The 24,193-nt window shown below is 48.3% G+C and overlaps 1 protein-coding gene and 1 non-coding gene across 38 annotated transcripts in view; both read right to left on the bottom strand.

The window, feature by feature from the left end:
• CAMK2G (calcium/calmodulin dependent protein kinase II gamma) overlaps positions 1-24,193 on the bottom strand; it is a 177,014-nt gene that overhangs the window by 24,945 nt on the left and 127,876 nt on the right. For 11 of the 37 annotated variants that reach the window (XM_056849148.1, XM_056849163.1, XM_056849159.1 and 8 more), the window contains exon 13: positions 11,042-11,082. In XM_056849148.1, the coding sequence (XP_056705126.1) occupies positions 11,042-11,082 (41 nt within the window). Of the gene's footprint in view, positions 1-3,876; positions 3,910-11,041; positions 11,083-17,475; positions 17,545-24,193 lie in introns of all 37 variants that reach the window. The other 26 variants (XM_056849144.1, XM_056849155.1, XM_056849153.1 and 23 more) reach the window with 3 other exon arrangements.
• TRNAD-GUC (transfer RNA aspartic acid (anticodon GUC)) lies at positions 7,877-7,948 on the bottom strand. The gene has a single exon. It is a non-coding gene; the product is annotated as a tRNA-Asp (tRNA).

The raw sequence follows: 24,193 nt of genomic DNA, 5'->3' as shown, positions 1-24,193 counted from the left end.
CGAGCCGCGGAAAGGCACGGATGTGTTTTTAACGCCATTATTCCAATTGGCGATTTTGGGGGGGACCCCTTCCGGGCCCCATATCTCGGGACCCCCTGACCCAATCTTTACAAAACTTGGGGTTCTTGCAAGAAGGGTCCCCTCAAGCTAAGCTGGAATTTTGGGACCTCTACCTCCAAAAATGTCCCCCGGAGCCGCGGAAAGGCGCAAATGTGTTTTTAATGGCTTTAAACGGCCAAATTTTTTTCGAACTCTGAATCTCACGCCGAATTCCACGGATCAGAATCGGGGGGACTTTGGACGTCAGCATTTCCTGAATCAAACTGGGCTGAATTTTACCGAATTTGTAATTTTTAACAGCCCTACCTGGGACCTTCTGCATGCCAAGCAGATGCTCTACAAACTGAGCCACAGCCCCTCCCTAGAACACATGAACACACGAAGCTGCCTTATACTGTCAGACCCTTGGTCCTTCAAAGTCAGTATTGTCTACTCAGACCGGCAGCGGCACTCCAGGGTCTCGGGTCAGAGGCCTTTCACATCACCTACTTGCCTAGTCCCTTTAAGTGGAGATGCCAGGGATTGAACCTGGGACCTTCTGCATGCCAAGCAGATGCTCTACCACTGAGCCACAGCCCCTCCCCATGGCTCTCCAGGGTCTCAGGCACAGATGCTCAGCCACTGAGCCACAGCCCCTCCCCTGTCTTGGGTGGGGGGGACTTCAGAACCGTCAACAGGCCAATCCCAACTCACGCATGGCCGTGGACCTTACCGGACATGCTCTGGGAGTGCTGTGTACACAGCTCCCGGAGACTTTTTAAATACTGGTTTTCAGAGACGCAGGCGAAACCGTGACCGAAATTCAATTAAAAACTCTCTCAGCTCCCAGCTAAAGTTTTTTGGGGGGCGCTACTCTTCGCACAAACAGAGCGACCGTTAGCCAGCCAGGTTCTCAGCCTGAGGGTGGGGATTTCCAGTGGTACATTTGCAGAGCATAAGCCACTTACTTGCATGTGCTTCTTTTTCAAAACGGCACGCTTCCCCCCTGGCGCTCCTACACCCCGTATCTAAGGCTCGCTCCGCTGCGGCTAAACCCAAGCCAGTCCCCTTGAAGGCAATTGCCTTCTCCGCCTCTGGACTCCCCAGGGCGCATGGCGGGTCTCTCCCCCTCCTGTTTCTAGCCCCGCAGCTACCAAAACCAAGGAAGCAGAGGCCATAAAATGGGGCTAAGCAGAAAACAGAAGCCCTTCTAGGACACCGTGAAACAAATAATAATAAAGAACCCTGTGTAGGAAAAACACACATTTTAAAAATCTACACGCAAAAGCTCCAAAGGACGTCTTCCAGGAAAGCAGGTTTGGGTCCCTCAGCCCTCGAACAAGCCAGTGTGGTGCGGCGCTTAAGAGCGTCTGACTAGTATCTGGCAGGCCCAGGTTCGAATCTCCACTCAAGCCACGAAAGCAGTCGCACTCTCTTCGCCTAGCCCGCATCGCAGGATTGTTGCGAGGATAAAAACGGAAGAGGAGGAGGAGGACGTCAACTGCTTCGGGTCGCCATCGGGGAGAAAGGGATATAAACTAATTCAATAAACGAATAAACAAAACAGTGTTGTTTGCCTCCTTTGCCCCAAGGAGAGGGATTGTTCTGGAGGATTCGTAACGCCTCCTAGAAGGAGGCCAGAATATTATCAGGGGGCAGGGGCTTTAACTTCGCCAGTGCCCTGGGATAAGGAGATGCTCTCTTCCCTTTTCAAGTTTGATTGTGTTACCTTTTCCCTCCTCCCCCACCTCGCAACACAACCCAGGGAAAACACACATGAAGAGGAAACAGATGGAACAAATTACCAGGCACGCAAATGATGCCTAGGGTGGCCAGTAGGGTTGCCAGGTCCCTCTTTGCAACCGGCCGGGAGGTTTTTGGGGCGGAGCCTGAGGAGGGCAGGGTTTGGGGAGGAGAGGGACTTCAATGCCACAGAGTCCAATGGCCAAAGCTATTTTCTCCAGGGGAACTGATCTCTATTGGGTGGAGTTCAGTTGTAATAGCAGATCTCCAGCTAGTAACTGGTGGTTGGCAACCCTAGTTGCCAGCTCCGGGTTGGGAAATACCAGGAGATTTTGGGGGTGGAGCCTGAGGAGGGCGGGGTTTGGAGAGGGGAGGGGGCTTCAATGGGGTATAATACTATCGAACCCACCTTCCAAAGTGGCCATTTTCTCTAGCTGAAATGATCCTTATTGCCTGGAGATCTGTTGTTAACAGCGGGAGATCTCCAGCCACCCCGAGGTTGGCAACCCTAACGATGCCGTCCCATGTGGACATTAATGCCAGCAACCGTTTGTTTGGAATTTGGAGAGGGGTTGGTGAGGCAGGGTGGCAGGAGAGAGAAAGACAATTTTTCAGATCCCGAGAAGTCTTAGTGTAGGGTTCAAGACGGGATAAGGGAACAAGGGGCTGCCGGCAGCCGCATCTTGCAACCAGGACATCCGGAAAAGCCGGCTGGTTCTGAGCTGCAGGGGGCTGTCCGCTGCCAGGGACAGCAGGGCCAAGAAAGGGCCAGAACAGGCACCCGTGTCCACTTCAGCACTTCTGCGATGGAATACATCCAAGATTCCATGTCCACATGAGAGCGCAGAGACAGTTATCATTATCATTTATTCTACCCCGCCTTTTCTCCACCAAGGTTGGGCACAAAGGCGACTAACAACCCATAAAATAAGTACAATTTAAGTAAATACATTATACAATATAAAAGCGGAATTTCGAATCGTTCCCAAACATAAACTCCAGCCAGGATGCCTCAGAACTGTAGAGGTGGGGTGCACAGGACGCTATCTGACGGTTCCCGGCCGCATGCGGAGTTAAGAGCGAGCGGCCAGGCACTTTGGGGGTGGGCAAAATCTCAGAAACGGCACTTGGACCATACCTTCTCAGGCCAGAAGAGGGACGCAGCTTTAAGGGGGCTCCTTTTCGGGCCAACCCGACATCCAAAGCTGAATTTTAAATGCATCCAATTTTCGAAGCTGACTCAGGCCCTCGCTGACACCCTCGTCCGCGGCATGATCCCTTTCTTCCCCCCAATATTATTATTATTATTATTATTATTATTATTATTATATTTTACAATAAAAGGAAAAGGAAAAAATAGATATAACATTACTAAAAAAATCAAATACTAATGATACAAATTATTTAAAATACCCGAAACAGTGATACTAATATAACTAAAATACCCGTAGCACTTGATCAAGTAATTATCTATCTACAATGCGAATGATTATTACATCACTACCTCTCTACAATGTACACATTGGAGTGCTTTTTCCATCCCTGAAATTGTTGAATTCCAGCAAGCTTCCAGTTCTTCCGTATTTTTATCATTATATAGTACGTCAACTTAATTATCAATCAATCGACCTTTACTGGCATATTCTCAACTTAATTAAAGCATAGGATTCTTTAACTTTGTCAAGCCAATTATTTAAGCCAGGGAATTTATTGCTTTTCCAATATCTCGCAAGATTTGTTCTAGCCTACGGAGAAACATAACTTGAATACCCTTTGGTTTGTCTGGAAAATAATTTAATAAAATTGTTTCCGGTCTTACTGGAATAACAATATCAAGACCGCTGGATATCATTTCAATCACTTTCTTCCAGTATGTTTGGGCCTGCACTGCCAACTCCACCACATGTGTAGAAAACCTGCGCATGGCATGATCCTTTTTTCGTGAGGACATGAACCCTTTGGAGTGAGAGACAGCCTCCCCGCCCCCCCTTGCCCGGACATGCCACGTGGAGTGATGACCACAAGCTGGAACGTGCATGGGATGAGAATGGTGACCGCACGGGGGACACAGTCAGCGTAATGGGAGGGGCTCACCATCAAATGCACGCTGGAGCTGGACTTCCTTTTCTGGCCACACCATTGAGAGGGGAGAGAGAGAAGGAAAAGAAGAGATGAGAAGCAGAGAAAATGTTGGTACTCGCGTGGCAGGAAGGGACCCCCCGCTGCCGTCCATGGTCCCCTGGGAAAGGAACGGGACACCGCAGTTGCCCGGGCTCGTGGAAGCAGAAACTGGCAGGCACCTCCACTCAGAGAGGGGCTCGAAAAATGCAGCCGGAGTAACATGGGAGAGACTGAAAACAGCACCCGTGCTCACTTTTCAAAGTTATCCCCAGCACAAGGAAAAAATGAGGAAGGTTTGTTTGCTGCTGACTATGGGAAACAACGATTGCCCATCAAAAATTGCCAGGCAGTGACACCCTGGTCAATGACAAGGCGCAACAGGAAACAGTAAAACTCAGCCCATCGGGCCATTCCCAATGACCGGCACGCTATTTACAAATCTCCTTCTCTTTACAGATGGGTCCGCCCAACAGAGACCTTCTCTGGCAAACGGAGCATCATTGATTGGACAGGGAACACGGCTGCGGTGGCAACTGCAGACAGGGGCTGGAACTCCCAATTGCACGCGCGCGAACACACACAAACACACACAAGATCTGCCAGTAAAAATGGATACTAGTCCTGATGCATACCTATTCTCGAACAACAACAAAAGGGGTGGGGGGACAAATTAAACTCAACCAAAATGTTGAATCCAAACAGAAAAGTATTTTAGTATTTTCTAGCTCAACCTTTTAGGTTTGCATTACCTATTCTCTCCAGGATCAGAGGAGCATGCCCATTATATGAGGAGCTTTGGAGCACAGGCAGGATGGTGTTGCTGCAGTCGCCTTGCTCGTGGGCTTCCTGGAGGCACCTGGTTGGCCACTGTGTGAACAGACTGCTGGACTTGAAGGGCCTTGGTCTGATCCAGCAGGGCCTTTCTTATGTTCATATGATCCTGCTTCAGATTCTCTCCAACAGCAGCTGACCATGTGCCAAAGAGCCAACATCGACAACTCCCTGGCCTGCTTTTTCATTCATTGGCATTGAAAATCCATGCGCGCATTCTGCCGTTCCTCACAAGAAAGCTCGAGCAATCCCCACTCGTGCTGTGGCAGTTCACTGGGTGACCTTGGGCCAGCCATGCTCTCTCTGCCTAACCTACCTCGCAGGGTTGTTGCAAGGATACAATGGAGCAGAGAATGATGTAAGCCGCCTTGGGTTTCCATTGGGGAGAAAGGCAGGGTATAAATGAATGAATGAAATAGTGATTTGCATGGAGAAGATGCGGCCATGTCAAAGAGTCTTTCGCACAGACACCAAATAGGTCAGACAAGAAGAGATGAATGGGTGTCAACAGGCGTGCAAAGAAAGAAAGAGGCTCTCCAGGTGGATAAAAAGAAGTGGTTGAGGAAGAAAGACCAGTACCTAAATGTATACCTTTGTGGCTTCTAGTCAAAATAGATACTAGTCATGCTGCATACCTACTCTCTCCAGGATCAGAGGAGCAGGCCTGTTATATTGGGTGCTGTGAAACACAGGCAGGATGGTGCTGCTGCAGTTGTCTTGCTTGTGGGCTGCCTGGAGGCACCTGGTTGGCCACTGTGTGAATAGACTGCTGGGCTTGATGGGCCTGGGTCTGATCCAGCGGGGCTTTTCTTATGTTCTTATGATACATAGCTGATCTCTCCAGGATCAGAGGAGCATGCCCATTATATTAGGTGCTGTGAAACACAGGCAGGACAATGCTGCTGCAGTCGTCCTGCTTGTGGGCTTCCTAGAGGCACCTGGTTGGCCACTGTGTGGACAGACTGCTGGACCTGATGGGCCTGGGACTGATCCAGCAGGGCCTTTCTTATGTTATTATGTAAGACGAAGGTCACCTTGATGTTACCTTTCCTCCTTCCTTTTACGCTGACGCTATTACCCATGCAAAGCATCAGCTACTGCCTTGCTACTCAGAAGAAACCGTACCCCTTTTTCCCCGTGGGCCAAATATCCCCCTTCTGTGAGTCCAAACCTGAGACAATCGCCTTTCCCGGCTGCCCTAATTGAAATCCTTCTGGAATGTATTTTTTCTGCCTTCCTGATCTGGAAATATCTGCGAGACCCTTCATAGCACGTGGTCAGGGCCACGGTATTTTGTGGGCACCTCTCCAAGTGTAGGCGTTACCGTTCTCCCTTCTCAGGGAACGGTGGTTGGATGGGGGGGGGGCGCGTCCACGAACGGCGACTGCTGGGTCTACTCAGCGCGATTATCAAACTACAGTTTCCCGGGATCCCGTGGATGAAACCATAACATTCAATTGGTCTATACAGTTTGACTACACACCACCCTACAACTATACCCACAAGCAGATAACCCGCACAGCAATGCTGCAGGAGGTGGGGTTTGGCCATCAGCTGGTTAAGCCCATCAGTATCCCCCCCCCAATGAAAGAATTACACAAAACAGTCAGCAATACATGTTGGAGCTAAGACGATCTGGATCTGACCAAACCTTTCAATGAGAGAGCTATGGGCAAAACATGGGTCATTTCCTGGGACCATTTTAAGGCCAGGAAAACAGCCCCCCATGAACACATGAAGCTGCCTTCTACTGAATCAGACCCTGGGTCCATCCAAGTCAGTATTGTCTACTCAGACCGGCAGGGGTTCTCCAGGGTCTCAGGCTAAGGGTCTTTCACATCACCTGCCTGCCTGGTCCCTCCAACTGGAGATGCCGGGGACCGAACCTGGGACCTTCTGCAAGCCAAGCAGATGCTCTACCACTGAGTCACCGCCCCTCCCCATGGGGAGGTCTGAACCGTGCGCCTGAAAATTGTTTTGTTTTTAAATCACGGTGAGCTCTGAACACAGAAAACCTAGTGTGCATCTTTTCACTCCTCATCTGGAAGATAGAGATGTATACTCAAAGAAGATCCAGGGTGAAAACGCATGGGAGGTTTTGCCTTGGATTTTCAACTCTCTAAATGCACGTTTTCCCCAGCCAGATTATCGAAACTCAAAAATAAGCCCCCGTGCAGAGTTCTGAGAATTCAGATGGGGAAAATGTGCATCTAGAGAGCAGCAAATCCAAGGCAAAACCTCCCAGGCGTTTTTGCCCCCAGTGTTCTGGGAAATTTCAGGTTTCATCCGATATGTCCACAAGGAATTGCCTGCATCCCTTTCAAGTATGAATTTAATAAATGTTTTATAGATCTGGTTGTTGTTTTTTAAATAAATGATTCCCTTAAGCCCTCGAGATGGGGCAGGCAACAGTGAGAAGACCATAATGTTTGGTCTCCACAGAACTGAGGACTTATTCCTCCAGAGGAGCTGACTGTCCACGGCTCACTGGCTTGACAGACACCCCCTGCGGCCCACCAGGCTATTCTTTGACAGGGCTCATGCTGCAAAAATGAATGCAGGGAGTCCAAAGACACACACACACGGTGAAGCCACAAACAACTTACAGGCATCGAACAAATTAGTGCAGGCTGGAGAAGGACCAGAACACTACCTTCCATTAACTTTGGACAGCTCTCTTTTTCAGAGCTGAAACACAATCCTGGTGAAGTCTGAGAGCCGCTGTGGAAAGGCCAGTAGCTGGAGTATTGGACTTTGGCAGGGAAGGACCTGGGTTCAAATCCTTGCTCAGGCAACAGAACTTGAACACAAACGTGAGCACATGAAGCTGCCTTCTACTGAATCAGACCCTCGGTCCATCAAAGTCAGTCTTGTCTACTCAGACCAGCAGCGGCTCTCCAGGGTCTCAGGCAGGGGTCTTTCACATCACCTACTTGCCTGGTCCCTTTAACTGGAGATGCCGCTGGGGATTGAACCTGGGACTTTCTGCATGCCAAGCGGATGCTCTACCACTGAACCACAGCCCCTCCCCAAACAGACCCTTGGTCAATCTAAGTTAGTATTGTCTACTCAGACCGGCAGCGCTTCTCCAGGGTCTCAGGCAGGGGTCTTTCACATCCCCTACTTGCCTGGTCCCTTTAACTGGAGATGCCGGGGATTGAACCTGGGACCTTCTGCATGACAAGCAGAAGCTCTACCACTGAGCCATTCCCCCACCCCTACATGAAGCTGCCTTATACTGAATCAGACCCTGGGTCCATCAAAGTCAGTACTGTCTACTCAGACCGGCAGTGGCTCTCCAGAGTCTCAGGCAGAGGTCTTTCACATCACCTACTTGCCTAGTCCCTTTAACTGGAGATGCCGGGGATTGAACCTGGGACCTTCTGCATGCCAAGCAGATGCTCTACCACTGAACCACAGCCCATCCCCTTACTGGGACAGTCACCACTAAAGCTAAAGCAGCACAAAGCACCGTGCTTGTCTTCGAAAGCAGAGCTCTATCACCATCACAGGGAATGTGGTAAATCACCTCGGAAGGTCTCTTGCCTTGAACACCCTACGGCATCGCCATAAATCAGCTGTGACTTGGCAACACACGCCAAAAAAATCTTCGAAAAGCTAAGTGGGGCCAATCGTTTCTCTACTGGAGACAGGGATTGAAAGATCGCGCTTTGCCTAGCTTAGGTACCTTTTCCAAATTCCATTTCCAAGATTCTAATTCCTGGGCTGCGACTCTTAATACACGCAATCTGGGTTCCTTTCTTCCTTACAGCCTAAACAAATGTCCTCAGGAAGAGGAAGTGGAGAGCATGAAAGCTAAGCAGTCCTTAAAACACCACAGAAGTATTAATTCAGAGTAATAATTTTGGGCTTACACAGAACCCCGGAGAAATGCTTACAGACTGGTTGCTCAGATGAAAGAGAATACAAGCAATATGTGTGTCTCAGTCCGGAGTAGAAATATGTAAAGGTAAGGGGGGGATTTAACCGCCTGATTCCAGAAATGCACGCTAGCCTCGGCCGTTCCAAATCCTGACAGCTATGCATCTGTCTATCTGCATCTCCACCACTGTTGCTCCAATCCACGCAGAATCGTTGATGAAAACTGACTCTACTGTTCAGCCTCAATGCCTAGGACATTACGCTGAATGGGAACTCCTCCCTGGTGCTCAGAGCGGACTCGGGCATGCACTGGCGTTTGCAGGCATCCGGACTGGACTCATGGGCAATATGAGGAGAATTAAGCAGGCCTTCCCCACAGGAAAGTTCTCGCATGAGTTCTGTTCCTTACCCAAAACACAGAAGATGTTTTTGAAAAATGTCCTTAATGTAATTGAATGGTTTCTTGTCCTGCTTCTCTTACAAAGGGATTTCAAAGGGAGATTAGAAAGAGAGACTGTTGAATTAATACTAACAATGAAGCTCAAGGCAATGCATTCTCCTGGATTGAATAGGGACCTGGGATTCCTGTATCATTACCAAAGCTGATTTCTCCACGCCTGTTACCTCTCTGCATATCACACCTGAACCAATTATGCCTGCTAATGAATTAATACTTACAATGAAACTCAAGGCAATGCATTCTCCTGCATTGAATAGGCACCTGGGATTCCTGTCTCATTACCAAAACTGATTTCTCCATGCCTATTACCTCTCTGTATATCACACCTGATCCAATCATGCCTGCTAATGAATTAATACTAATAATGAAGCTCAAGGCAATGCATTCTCCTGGATTGAATAGGGACCTGGGATTCCTGTCTCATTACCAATGCTGATTTCTCCACGCTTACTACCCCTCTGCACATCACACCTGATCCAATCATGCCTGCTAATGTCATTTGCTTGGTATTGACATTTACATGGTATTGCCACTGGGTGTCTGAATTCACTCTTCTCTACTTAAGGACAGATGGACTGACATTCTAGCTGTTATCTGAAGAAGTGAGCTGTGACTTACGCAAGCTCCTACCCTGCCAGAAATTTTGTTATTCTCTAAGGCTCTTGCTCTTTTCTACTGCTACAGACAGACTAACACGGCTACCCATCGTGATATTTTTTTTTTGAAATAGTAATGCCTTCAGACTACAGAATCTGGCAAGGGGACAATGAGCTTAAATTCAAGAACAGGGAGACTGCCAACTTGCGTCTAGGCATAGCGGTGGTTTCAAATACCTCCAAACATGCCCCTTCATATCGAGTACCTCATTGCTACAGGCTTCTTGTTCTCTTGTTTACTTTTTCCCAAACAGACATGGCAGATTCATGGGTAAGTTTGATTCAGTGACCAGAAAAAAAGCTAATGTGATCTTGGGGTGCATCAATAGAGGCATAACATCCAAATCGCAAGATGTCATAGTTGCGCTGTACACTGCGTTGGTCAGGCTGCAACTGGAGTACTGTGAGCAGTTCTGGAGGCCTCACTCCAAAAATGGATGTGGACAGAATGGAGCGGGTGCAGAGGCAGGCAACGAGGATGATCGGGGGCCTGGAGACCAAGCCCTACATGGAAAGGCTGAGGGAGTTGGGAATGCTTAGTCTGGAGAAGAGGAGGTTGAGAGGGGATATGATAGCTCTCTTTAAGTATTTGAAGGGCTGTCGCTTAGAGGAGGGCAGGGAGCTGTTCCTGTCGGCAGCAGAGGATAGGACTTGCAATAATGGGTTTAAATTGCAAGAGGAAAGGTACCGGATGGATATTAGGCAAAAAATTTTTACAGTAAGAGTTGTTCGGCAGTGGAATCAGCTACCTAGGGAGGCGGTGAGCTCCCCCTCACTGGCAGTCTTTAAGCAGAGGCTAGTCAAGCACTTGTCAGGGATGCTGTAGGCTGATCCTGCATTAAGAAGGGGGTTGGACTAGATGGCATATATGGCCCCTTCCAACTCTATCACTCTATGATTCTATGAATCCCCCCTCCTCCCCAATTGTCCAGCAGTAAAATGAACGCTGAAAACTTTGCTCAATACGGAATGTTTTCCCACTAAGCAATTCCTGTTCTCAACGCCCCCTCTCTGCAGAATTCCAGAATACCTGCGGATACTGTGCATGTCACCCCAAGTCCTACTGAATAAGTCTAGGGAGCCCAAAGAGGTCCTGCCTCCGAAGATTTAGGGGGCAAAAGAAAAGCCAACGAAGCGGTCAGACTCAGCAGCTGCATCTAGGAGGGAGAAGGGGACGGAGGGTCAAAAGCGGGAGATGCGCAGCCATTTCCTTCTGCAGAAGTCCCTTCCGGGCCTGCGGCCGAGGACCCCAATTCCTGTGGGACAGACAGGAAGCGGAAGTGTCTCCAGGCTCAAATGCAAAACCTACCTTGACGCCATCTGACTTCTTGTTCAGTAAGCTTTTGGCAGCTGCAAAGAGAAAGGAGAGAGATGCCGGTGAGCTGCATGAGGTGACCTCTCACTCTCCCCCCCAACACAGCCTCGCAGGAGTGTTAGTCGAGTTTCCCTTAGTAGTTGGGATGATGAGAAAGGCCAAGCCAGATCCAATTAGGCTCCTGCTCGTTCCAAATAGCAAACTACAGAAGGGCAAACGCCTGTGTGACGTTCACAATCTCACACGGGGATCATGCCTTTTCCAAAGACACTGCTCAGTAAGACAGGCGTTTCAAGCTCGGATAATTTTGCCTGCTCTCCTTTACTCCCCTCTTCCCTTCAATATTCAAAGCCAATGGTGAATAATGAAGAGACAATTAAAAAAAATAACCTTCTCGAACCCTAAATGCTGACTATTTATCCCTTGAATTCAGTAGCTGGAAAACCACTTCATCCAAAACAAAACGGTACAGCGAGGGAAACCGTCAGCATTCGAACACATGACTTCCCGTGTGTTGTTTGTCATGTGACACTGAGACTTGGATCAGCCACAAGAACATGCTGGGGGCGCACAATGCAAATGACACATTATGACCTCCATGTTGGAGATTTACATCTGGGCATTCTAGTGGCTGTGACAAACCCACTAAGAACCCTGCCGGGATAACAGTCAAGAAAAGATGGGTGTGGTTTGTGGGGGAGTCCTGGCAACAGCCAAGGGAGGGGGAACCCAGAGACCATGTGCAAGATGAAGAAGGCCCACAGTTCTGCCTTCTACAAGGCAAGGTCTTGTCCCCTCTTCTGGGATGAACGATCAATTTGTGGACGTGCGCACACACACAAACACACATGTACAAAATGCAGAGCGTGCTTTTCTGCATGTGTAACAAAGGGAGGAGCCCGATTGCACACATGAGACCAAATCCCCACGTCTACAAACAAGCTTTTGCCGGCAACGGCGTGCTCTGTGGCCGGCAAACTGCCCGGACGGACGAACATTTGCACAAAGGAATCGCCGTACAAACTGCACGCGGAGGCCTGTGTAGGATTGTAAAGAGTTGGTGAGGGGCATGAGTTTCTTTCGCTAGCGACCCCTGAAAATTATTCGGGACACACCTGCAGGAAGATGCAAGGGAAAGAGCAGTGAGGGCAACAGGAAAACTTCAAGGCCGGGACTCCAGCATGGACCTTTGTCCCTGGCCGCACGGAGAACATTATTTTTTAAAAGCTTCAGGCAATAGTCCTTGTGGTTGCCGTGAGGGCCAACTAAGTATCCTTCTACTTAAAACCCCCAGAAAGCATGCCCTGGACCTAGCAGCCAGAAGTCCTGACTCTCAAGCCAAAACGCACGCGTGTGTGCATGGGGCAACGTATCTGTGACGAAACCGCTGGTCAAAGATGATGGAGGGCATTGTCCAGTTGCCTGGACGACTCCTCCCCTCTTTCCTCAAGCAGACTTAGGGCAGCAGGAGAGCTTTCTTTGCCCATAGGTTTTCAAATCTGATGCACTACAGGACACCGTCGGGTTCGCTGTGCGACCACCGTTTGGCTGGGATCACACCTTAAACGAGGGAGGGAAAGGGTTTCTAAGGGGACTGAAGCGGCTAATATTAGGGGTTGCAAATAGGAATGTCCCAAAAACGTGTCAAAATATTCAGACAAGGCCTTTCCCAAAGCGAGTATTGTACCTCCTTCCAAACCGAATTTTCTCTCGGAAAATTCAATTTCACAAGCGCTAGACTGATGAGCTTATTCCGCGCCCTCACGGGACTTTTAACAACTGGAAGCCCTAAACAGAACAAAGAGTGCAAACACGATGCAAACTAAGTTTGCCTGCAGAGAGCTGAGATTCAAAGCCAGAATTGTTGCCTACCTTGAATATGTAGGCGAAAAAGCAATAATTGGTGCAAGGGAATTGTATTTTAATAATTGCCCCAATTAGTGTCCCCCCCTTTGTTTTGTTTTGGTGCTCCCCCCTTTTTCTACCTTGAAAATGAACATGCCTGTGTAGAACTTACTCCCCCCCCTCAATTAACCCCTCCTTCCCTGCAGACAGTTTCCGAGGGTCAGCCATTCTGGTCTCCAGTCGAACAGCCGGATTCCAGTCCAGTAGCACCTTAAGACCGCAACGAGATTTTCACGGTATCCGACAAAGGGGAGCGTTCACTCTCGAAAGCGTCTACCTCCAAAAACCCTGTTGGTCTCCAAAGTACTACTGGACTCAAATCTAGCTGTAGAAAAGAGCCAGGGTCCAGTAGCACTTTAAAGAATAGTAAAATTTCTGGCTTCTGTGAGTCACGGCTCATCTGAAGAAGTGAGCTGTGACTCACGAAAGCACACACCCTGCCAGAAATTTTGTTAGCCTTTAAGGTGCTACTGGACTCTGGATCTTTTCTACTGCAACAGACAAACACGGCTACCCAACGGATCTAGCTGCTCTTCCCTGCAGATGACTTCTAAAATAATAATTCACAAGCCAGTCTTTAAGTGGCTCCCGCAGCCCCACTTACAGGAGGGGAAAATTGGAGGAAAGAGGTTTTGCTTTTGTGCACATCTGGAGAGAAATAATAATAACAATAATGGTTTGGAATATGGATGCAGCTTCCCCTTGCAAAACTTCAGCTGTCTGAAATCTCCAAGCTAGGCTTGCCAGGTTCCTCTTCGCTACCAGCGGGAGGTTTTTGGGGCAGAGCCTGAGGAGGGCAGGGTCATGGGAGGGGAGGGACTTCAATGCCATAGAGTCCAATTGCCAAAGCGGCCATTTTCTCCAGGTGAACTGATCTCTTATCAGCTGGAGATCAGTTGTAATAGAGGGAGATCTCCAGCTAGTGCATGGAGGTGAGCAACCCTACTCCAGGCCCAATTCCTCCTCTCCCAGAAGGCCCGCTGACATTATGTTTCCCCAAGAGCCTCTCTACTCGAGATGGAAGAGTCAGGCGACGGCAAATCAGGCCAGGCTCCTGGGATACTACAGGAGGCGTAACGGGAAGGCCCTGCGTGGTTCCAAAGAGAGGTCTGCTATTCCCTTCCCTCAGCTCCGAACTTGACATCCGGAATTCACTTTGCAGGGCCAGCTGGAAGCACACACCAAGCTCTCCAGTTGCGCACAGAGCAAGAGTGCAGTTCATTGCTGTTGTTGTTATTGTGCCTCTATCCATCTGCATCTCCACCACCATTGCTCCAATGCGCGCAGAATCGTTGATGAAAACTGACTGTCCTGTTCAGCCTCAGCGCCTACGACAATACGCTGAATGGGAACTCCCTGATACTCAGAGCGAGGAGGATACGTTTTCCGCTTGCCCTGGGCCTGGTATCGAAGGGTAATCCTTCTTCCTATCTGGATTCTCTGGTTGGTCCAAAGTTAGGTAGAATCCTTATGCATTCAAGATTTAATTGCCCCTTTTCAATGGTTTTGCTAAAGATCCCTTTGTCAGGCCGGCTGTGTCCCTGCCCTCTTCAGTTAGCAGACTCCTTGGTACATATCCTTTTCCATTGTCCTTACATGTACCAACTTAGGCTAAAATGGATTATACCCTGTTTTAAGAAATGGCCCGCGTTTTCTTGAGCAACTTTGGAGCGAAAGGTTTGGTCCCTCTTAGAGGACTCGGACCCTCAGCGTACGTATTTTGTTGCTCTTTTTTTTTTGGAGGCTGCGGAAAAGAGTCGAAGGGAGGTGTTTTTAGAGATGGGTCTTGTTTAAGTTTTATGGTTTTATTGTTCAAGAGCTCAGTCTAAGAGCAGGGGGAAAGAGAGAGGGATACTCAGAGCAACCTTTGGCATGTACTGGAGTTCGCAGGCACACTAAGGAGCCTCCGGATTGGACCTCATGGGCAATATGAGGAGTATTAAGAAGAGAGAATCCAACATTAATTAAGAGAATTAGGAGAGAATCCAACATTACTGGCCTCCCCATCTCCCCCCCCCCCCCACTCTTGACATTAGTGGGCTTTGACCTGCTAATATTTTGCTACACGGTGGCACCTGGGGAAATTTAAGGCCATCTATTTATGACTGTGTAGGAGGGAAGGCAGAATGGTACAGCCTTCTGGGTCCTGTCAGATCTTGGAAGCTAAGCAGGGTCAGCCCTGGTTAGTACTTGGATGGGAGACCACCAAGGAAGTCCAGGGTTGCTGAGCAGAGGAAGGCACTGGCAAACCACCTCTGCTAGTCTCTTGCCATGAAAACCCCAAAAAGGGGTCGCCATAAGTCGGCTGCGACTTGAAGGCACTTTACACACACACATTTATGACTGTGTTATGAGGTTTTACTGATGTCTTTGATGTTTTGATGTTATTTTAATTATATTGATGGTTTTATGTATTTTAGCGGCTGTTACCCGCCCTGCGCCCGGCTTACTGGGGATGAGGGTAGGCTACAAATTTGAAAAAGAAAAAGAAATAAAAATAACAACAACAACAATTTGATTTATATCCCACAACATATTTCACAAATTAAAACATACATTCCCGGTTAAAAATCCTCTACCGCTCAAAATTTCTAACGGCGCCCTTTGTTGTTCCATTGGCGGGTGCTAGCCAAGTAGGGATAAAAACAGTCCCAGCAGGCCCCTCCCACAAGAAAAGGGGCTGGGCACCCAGAGAGGTCCTCTCAGCTCCCGGCCCTATTGGGTGCTCCTCGCACAGTCCCCAGCATAGCACAGCTGCTGTCCCAGGGCGAGGGAGAGGAACACTCGTGCAAGGAAACATGGTTAGGGAAAGTGTTTATGGGAAATTAACATACAACACAACCACCAAAAACTGGAGACAGGCTAACCGAGGCTAGAGGAAGATGCACGTTTCTCCGGTGTTTGGACCACTGGGTGTCAGCTGGTACGCCGCAGGGAAAGAGGTGGTGCGGGGGTCCCTGCATTTAGGCACCACACACAGCCACAAGGCTCGCTGGGACAGGACTCAGAAGACACAGAGACACAAAAGCCACAAGACGCATCACAAAAAAACCCCCCCAGCAAGGACAACCCCAGGAAAGCCGCTGCTGGCAAGGCCCCTTTGCAGGTCAAGAAATGGTTTGGCACTCGTGATCTGCAGATTCCCAGACACGGGACACCCCTTTGCACTCCCAAAGCACTCTTAAAACCGGCACCATAGTTAAATTGTGGAACTCCCTGCACCAGGATGTGGTGATGGCTGCCAACTTGGAAGGCTTTAAGGGGGGAGTGGACATGTTCCTGGAGGAGAGGGATATCCATGGCTACTAGTCAAAACGGATACTAGTCATGGTGCATGCCTATTCTCTCCAGGATCAGAGGAGCATGCCAAATATATTAGGTGCTGTGGAACCCAGGCAGGATAATGCTGCTGCAGCTGTCTTCCTTGCGGGCTTCCTAGAGGCACCTGGTTGGCCACTGTGTGAACAGACTGCTGGACTTGATGGGCCTTGGTCTGACCCAGCCGGGCTTTTCTTATGTTCTTATTACCAAAATGTTTACTCGCAATTTTTAGCACTGGGAGGGATAACACACAGCCTGCAGGCTCTGAGAGGCATTTCTGAGACTCCGTTAAAGGGCTTCTTCTTCTTTTTTACTACACACAATTTTTTTCCCCTAAACTCTACATTGTGTTCGAAAAAACTCGGCAGCCACAATTGAAGTAAGACCTGAGACATCTCCTTTCGAAGCCTAGGATCTGCGTCATACCTAAGAGGGTCTGAATATCTACAAGCTAGCAACCTCCAGGCAACTCTTCCCACTCGAGATGGCTAAAGTCTTTAACCAGCGGGACCATTCACACACATTATTACATTCAGGGTTCCCTTGGTGTCTGTCTGCCTCTAACACAACGTGTGCTCTTGAAATAATAACAACATTTGATATATGTCAAATGTTGCAATTCTATATGCTAGGTTATAAACAATGAAGAAGAAGAAGACTTGGCTTTTATATGCCGACTTTCTCTACCACTTAAGGGCGAATCGAACTGGCTTACAATCACCTTCCCCTCCTCTCCCCACAACAGACGCCCAGTGAGGTAGATGGGGCTGAGAGAGCTCTAAGAAAGCTGTGACTAGCCCAAGGTCACCCAGCTGGCTTCATGTGGAGGAGTGGAGGGGGACACCCGGTTCACCAGATTAGCGTCTGCCACTAAGTTTGACACCCCTGCTCTACTCCAATTCCCCGTCACCAATTCTCACGTGCCAATTCTACCACAGGACCGCATTAAGTACCCCCAACATGCATGTTTGGTTAGTAGACTCGAAAATCCATGGGGTCAGAATGGGTTCTTGGTTAGATGGACCACTCGGTACATGCCCGTCTCTCAGCCAGCAAGCATAGACGGAGTCTCACTTCGGGGGTGGGAGGGCACAAACACGGTCATGCTGTTGTGTTTCCTGGCAGGGCAGGTTGGGTGGTGGATGGGCAGGTAGGTGGTTCCAAGATTCAGGCACTCGGGAGAGACGACTCATGCCACGTACCTTGCTCAGCCAGGCCGGCAGCAGCGCTCAGGGTGGCCGAAGCGGGAGCGGAGCTCTGCCTGCCGCCAACTGACCGGACACAATCATTCAGTGGGAGGAGCCGTAATATAAAAGCAAGAGAGGGCCAACAGCAACAAGAGAGTAAGGTGCAAGTAGATTAGTTTTTAAAGGGGGAAAAAAGTGGGAAGAGGGGAAAGCACAATATTCACCCCCCAAAAAAGAAAAAGAAAGGTAATTTATTCCCCTTAACACATGAAGATAAGCTACAGAAGCCAGCGCGGAGGGTCAGACATCAGGAATGGCGTTCGGAAACCTGCCGCTTGGGGCTGTAAATGATCTATACGAGAAGACTCAAAACTGATAGAAGGAAGTACTTCTTCACACAGCGCATAGTTAACTTGTGGAACTCCCTGCACCAGGATGTGGGGATGGCTGCCAACTTGGAAGGCTTTAGGATGGAAGTGGGCATGTTCCTGGAGGAGAGGGCTACCCATGGCTACTGGTCAAAATGGATCCTAGTCATGATGCGCACCTATTCTCTCCAGTATCAGAGGAGCATGCCTATTATATTAGGTGCTGTGGAACACAGGCAGGGTAATGCTGCTGCAGTCATCTTGCTTGTGGGCTTCCTAGAGACACCTGGTTGGCCACTCTGCTGGACTGCTGGGGCCTTGGTCTGATCCAGCAGGGCTTTTCTTTTGTTCTTAAGACTCGGGCACAGAGTTCAAGGCCAGCCCAGCTCAAGAATTGGGTCTTACAATGCAACAAGAGGCTGGTTTGTGTAGTTTAAAGTCCCAGAGGCAGCCCTGTGGGCTTTGGAGGATGAAGGCAGGAAAGAGACAGAGGGGTGTCATAAACACAGCTAAATGTCTCGGTGGAAAACACGAAGAGTCATCAAAACAAAGCGGCCAGTGACAGATGCCTCTTTTGCTGCTGAGTGCCAATGACGTGGTTAATGCAGCATTAGGAATGTTATAATTTAGTCTAAGAGAAAACAGAGTTCAGAAGGTAGAGGCTGAATGTCTGTTGTTTGTTGTTACTCTTGTTTAACAGCTGATACAGGTATTCTGGTGAGACCTTGGCCATCTTCTTGGCATGGAGTAGGGGTCACTGGGGGTGTGTGTGGGGGAGGTAGTTGTGAATTTCCTGCGTTGTGCAGGGGGCTGGACTAGATGACCCTGGTGGTCCCTTCCAGCTCTATGATTCTACGAGACAGTTACACCATTGCTTTCTCATGGCTCAACGTACACAAAATTATTAAAAATGTTCAAAATTACATTCAGGCTATGTGTATAAAGTGTATATAAAACATAAATGAATTTGGGTCTCATCTCCAAGATATCTCATTATGCATATGCAAAAATTCCAAAACATTCCAGTATACAGAAAGATCTGAAATATGGACCACTTCTGGTACCAAGCTGTCCGGATAAGGGATGCTCAATCTGTAATACTACAATTGATTTGAGTGGATGTGTGTACCCAATGTACAAGCTGACTTCACCAGGAAAGATCATGCGGTGTGACATCGCCATCCATTCATCTATGGCACCTTATCTTTTATTGATTTTATTTCATTCCCTTTTTTTTTTTTTTTTTTGCTCTATCAGCCTCAGTGGAACAGGTTCCTCAGTGGAACGGGCTTCCTCAGGAGGTGGTGGGCTCTCCTTACCTGGAGATTTTTAAACAGAGGCTAGATGGCCATCTGTCAGCAATGCTGATTCTGTGGACTTAGGCAGATGATGAGAGGGAGGGCATCTTGACCATCTTCTGGGCATGGAGTAGGGGCCACTGGGTGTGTGTGTGTGTGGGGAGGTAGTTGTGAACTTCCTGCATTGTGCAGGGGGTTGGACTAGATGACCCTGGTGGTCCATTCCAACTCTTATGAGTCGATGAAAGGGGGAGATAAGCCCTTTCCAGCTGCCTTCCACCCACCGCAGGGTTCTAATTCCAAGCCAAGACTTGCATTTTGTCAGATTTAAAGTCTACAGGGGCTTGAGAACCGTTTCCGGCCATCACAAAAAACAGCCAGAATGACAAATGTCCATCTTAGCTCTTGCTCACACCGCCCAGGATCAGAGCCACACATGTTCTCCCAATCTCTCCCTTATACATCTGATCAAATTGCAAATGGAAATACTAAAGAAAGCAATACAAGAAGGAGGAGGAGGAGGAGGAGTTGGTTTTTATATGCCAACTTTCTCTACCACTTAAAGAATCAAACCAGCTTACAATCACCTTTCCTTCCCCTCCCCACAACAGACACCCTGTGAGGTAGGTGGGGCTGAGAGAGCTCTAAGAGAGCTGTGACTAGCCCAAGGTCACCCAGCTGGCTTCGTGTGTAGGAGTGGGGAAACAAATGGGGGAGGTAGTTGTGAATTTCCTGCATTGGGCAGGGGGTTGGACTTGATGGCCCTGGTGGTCCCTTCCAACTCTATGATTCTATGATTCTAAATCCAGTTCCCTAGATCAGCCTCCACCACTCATGTGGAGGAGTGGGGAATCAAACCCGGTTCTCCAGATCAGACTCCACCGCTCCAAACCACCGCTCTTAACCACTACATCCCACTTCCTCAATTCTGAGATAACTGCCCTGTTTTCCAAGTACAGGGAACTCTCCCAATAGGGAACTAAATCGAATGACCACTAGATAGCGCTGGCAGTTCAGAAGGACCAAATCAAGGCTCAAGGAAGTTAGGAAGCTTCCTACGGCTTCCTAGACAACCGCGCAAAAATAACTTGGGGCTTGCAGACGACACCTTCAGAAGGAAGGAAGTATCCAAAATCAGATGTTCAAAAGGGATCTTAAATGGCAATAAAAGGGCAAACGCAAGAGGAGTCGGTTAGATATCAGAGCTGCTCATAGAAACAAAAGATGTTGGCGGTTTTAATGAGCATGACAATGGCTGCAGGGAGGGGGGAACCCAAAAATCCATTTTCCTTTGGTGGGACAGGAACAGAACAGCAGCTAAGATGCCAGGGATATGATAACCATCTCAGCTAAGACTGAGAGGGGATATGATAACTATCTTTAAGTCCTTGAAGGGCTGTCATATAGAGGAGGGTTCTGAGTTGTTTTCTGTTGCCCCAGAAGGTCGGACCAGAACCAACGGACTGAAATTAAATCAAAAGAGTTTCCGTCTAGACATTAGGAAGAATTTTCTAACAGTTAGAGCGGTTCCTCAGTGGAACAGGCTTCCTCGGGAGGTGGTGGGCTCTCCTTTCCTGGAGGTTTTTAAGCAGAGGCTAGATGGCCATCTGTCAGCAATGCTGATTCTATGAGCACAGGCAGATGATGAGAGGTCATCTTGGGCATCTTCTGGGCATGGAGTAGGGGTCACTGATGGTGTGGGGGAAGGTAGTTGTGAATTTCCTGCATTGTGCAGGGGGTTGGACTAGATGACCCTGGTGGTCCCTTCCAACTCTACGATTCTATACCTTGCCAGAAATTTAGTTAGGTGCTTCTGGACTCTTGCTCTTTAGCTACAGACATACTAACATGGCTACACATCATGATCTTGCTATAATATGATTAAGCAATGCTAGGAAATTGGATAATTTTAGCATTCATCTTCACAGTAATGACTCCCCCCCTCCCCGGTAACGATGAGTTCCACTTATGGGGATTCAGAGAGATCCCGTGTCTGAGTACATGAGGCTTCTCTCAGATCAGATGTTTACTTCTACGGCCAGGACAGGAAGTTTCCCAAGTGGAGACCCTTTCTAAATGTCGCTATGTGTAGAGGGGAGTTTGGCTGCTTCCTCCGATCTTACCCTACACCAAATCAAGCCAACAGCTTTTGTAAACACACAAGAAGAAGAGTTGGTTTTATATACCAACTTTCTCTACCACTTAAGGAAGAATCAAACCGGCTTACAATCACCTTCCCTTCTCCTCCCCACAACAGACACCCTGTGAGGTGGGTGGGGCTGAGAGCTGTGACTAGCCCAAGGTCACCCAGCTGGCTTCGTGTGTAGGAGTGGGGAAACAAATCCAGTTCACCAGATTAGCCTTCGCCGCTCATGTGGAGGAGTGGGGAATCAAACCCGGTTCTCCAGATCAGAGTCCACTGCTCCAAACCATCGCTCTTAACCACTACGCCACGCTGGCTCTCTTATCCTACACCAACTCAAGCCAACAGCTTTCGTATACACACAAGCAAGAGGCCTTGTGAAATTCCCCAATGCAAAGGTATCTTCTCCGCCAGCCATTGTCTCTTGCATACAAGCACAAGACCTGATCCCAATTTCTTAGCATGTACAGACAAGAATGGGAAAAGGATTGCCCAGAACCGGCCTCCATTGTGTGTATTGTTTTATCTCATGACAGGTGAGGTTTAACAGGGACTAGGACACAGTAACCCTACAGAGTTAGAAAACGTCTCCATGCCACAAATAATTCCTGCCCCCCCCCCCATCTCAGAAACATGTACAAAATTCAAATGGGGGGTGGGCAAGAAAGGGAAGGTTGATGCACATGGGGGGCTGGAACCCACATTTCTATGAAGTTGATACACATGGCGCCTTTGAGGTAATTTACCATTTGATGACATAATACTGCTATAACGCTTGGAATTGTTCTTTATCAAGGAAAGGCAAAATTTAGCCAGAGTGCAGATGAAAAACACACAACCAGCTCTATGAACAGCCATTCCCAAGGAAATGTAAAGATTCCTTTAAAAAAAAATACCAGTACTTAGCATATTTTCTCTCTAATTAAAGCACTGTACAGATATAAAAGCCCATTAGGACAAGATCCTGCCAAACTGTCCAGAAAGAAATCGCACAAATGTACGAAGGACCCACACAGACATGGGTTTTTCCTCTTCGCTGGTAGCCCCACCCTTCCGGTAATACCTATAAATAACAGTTAACAGCCAGGACGGTATTTTACGGGAGAGGAGAGAGACAGACTGCCCTGTTTCCTCTGACCTACGAACCATCATGTTTTATCTGTCCTAGATAAGTTCCAGCATCCAAAGACCAGAAACTACATTACACAGTGCCTTACTCAATGGCTGGCGGTTCTAGTAATAGAACATAAGGTGAGTAAGGGATACTTAAAAAGGGGACTATATGGGGAGAACTGTAGGCGAATCTCATAATAATTGATAGAGACAACCATCTTGGCAAAAGCCATTTACTCCACTTGCAAAATGCCCATTCGTTGAGGGGACAGGGGGTGAAGGCAGGTCTACGTGGGATGACACCTCCTCTTGGCTACATGCATGGTCAAGATACTTGGGCAACAAAGGAAGGGTCTGCAGTTTTCTAGACCAGCCCTGACTGGGATGAAATTGGGTTTTGTAGACCTGAGCTCGCTTCCCAAACACACACCCTGTTTTCGGCTTTCGCTCTCGTGTTTTCCTTTCCCTAGATTTAACAGCCATTGGATATTCATGCCATTTCTCACTTTAAAAAAAAGGGGGGGGGGAATGAAGATTAATTTTTTTGTTGACACTGTAAAGAGAAAAGCTGCCACATCTCTCAAGCAATTCACAGATCTACTTGATAGCAGATAACGCAGTATCTGCTTCTCAGGATGTACATTAGTTGTTTTATCCAGGGAGTGATATATTTATTTCGTGCAACATTATTTTGTGAACGTGCTAAAACAACGTGGGCTAGGGAATCTACTTGATCCGGACAAAAAGGGCATTTGTGCTCTTCCACAATCATTTTATCTCCCTTGCATCTCGGCTGCTACTCGTATTTCATTCTCTTACATTTCCCATAGGTCCATGGGGATCTAGGAAAAAGGTTTTTATCTGGAAGGAGAATAAGCAGGGCGCCCGGCATGATACCACTACTCTCCCTCCTCAACCCGACAGCTGGGGCAGGTGCGTTTTGGGGGGGATGAAACCCAATGCTAAGGAGGAATTCCTTCTCCGTTCCACCCTCTTAGATGGTTGACCTCCACATGCTCTTCTGAGAAAATGTCCCTCACTGAAACACCCAAACAGCTTAACCTTCATTTGAAGAGGCCAGCTTATGCTGGTAGACTGGCCATCCATTCTGATGCCCTAGGAGAGACCGGACAGAAGATGCCCAGATTCTCTGAGGGGACCTGCCAGGCCGGTTCTGCCAATAATGAGTCTTGTTCAAGATCAAGTTCCCACCGCTGAGCTGGAAGAATCAAGCTTGCCTCTAACAATGCCTAAAGGAACGAGTTCCTGGTAGAACTTTGAAGGATGCTGAGGCGCCCAGGTCAATATGAACACCGTAACTGACGGACGGCCACCTTCTAAAGTGGACCATGACTGGACTTTTCCAAACCAGAGTCACATATAAAGTGACCTCAACCAAAACGGACAAAAGGAAGTATTCCTTCACACAACACATAGTTAAATTGTGGAACTCCCTGCCCCAGGATGTGGTGATGGCTGCCAACTTGGAAGGCTTTAAGAAGGGAGTGGACACGTTCATGGAGGAGAGGGCTACCCATGGCTACCAGTCAAAATGGATACTTGTCATGATGCATACCTATTCTCTACATACCTATTCTCTACAGTATCAGAGGAACATGCTTATTATATCAAGTGTTGTGGGACTCAGGGAGGATAATGCTTGTTTGGGGGCTGGTTGGCCACTGTGTGAACAGACTGCTGGACGTGAAGGGCCTTGGTCTGATCCAGCTTGGCTTTTCTGATGTTCTTAACCAAGTCTCCTAAATAATCACTCTTGGATTTTTTCCTTAGCTGACTTCAAGGCGTTTCAT

Source organism: Euleptes europaea, chromosome 4, assembly GCF_029931775.1.
Source record: "Euleptes europaea isolate rEulEur1 chromosome 4, rEulEur1.hap1, whole genome shotgun sequence".
NCBI classification, from domain to species: Eukaryota; Metazoa; Chordata; class Lepidosauria; order Squamata; family Sphaerodactylidae; genus Euleptes; species Euleptes europaea.
Note: the sequence above shows the minus strand (reverse complement) of the source record. Positions and strands in the feature narration are given on the sequence as shown.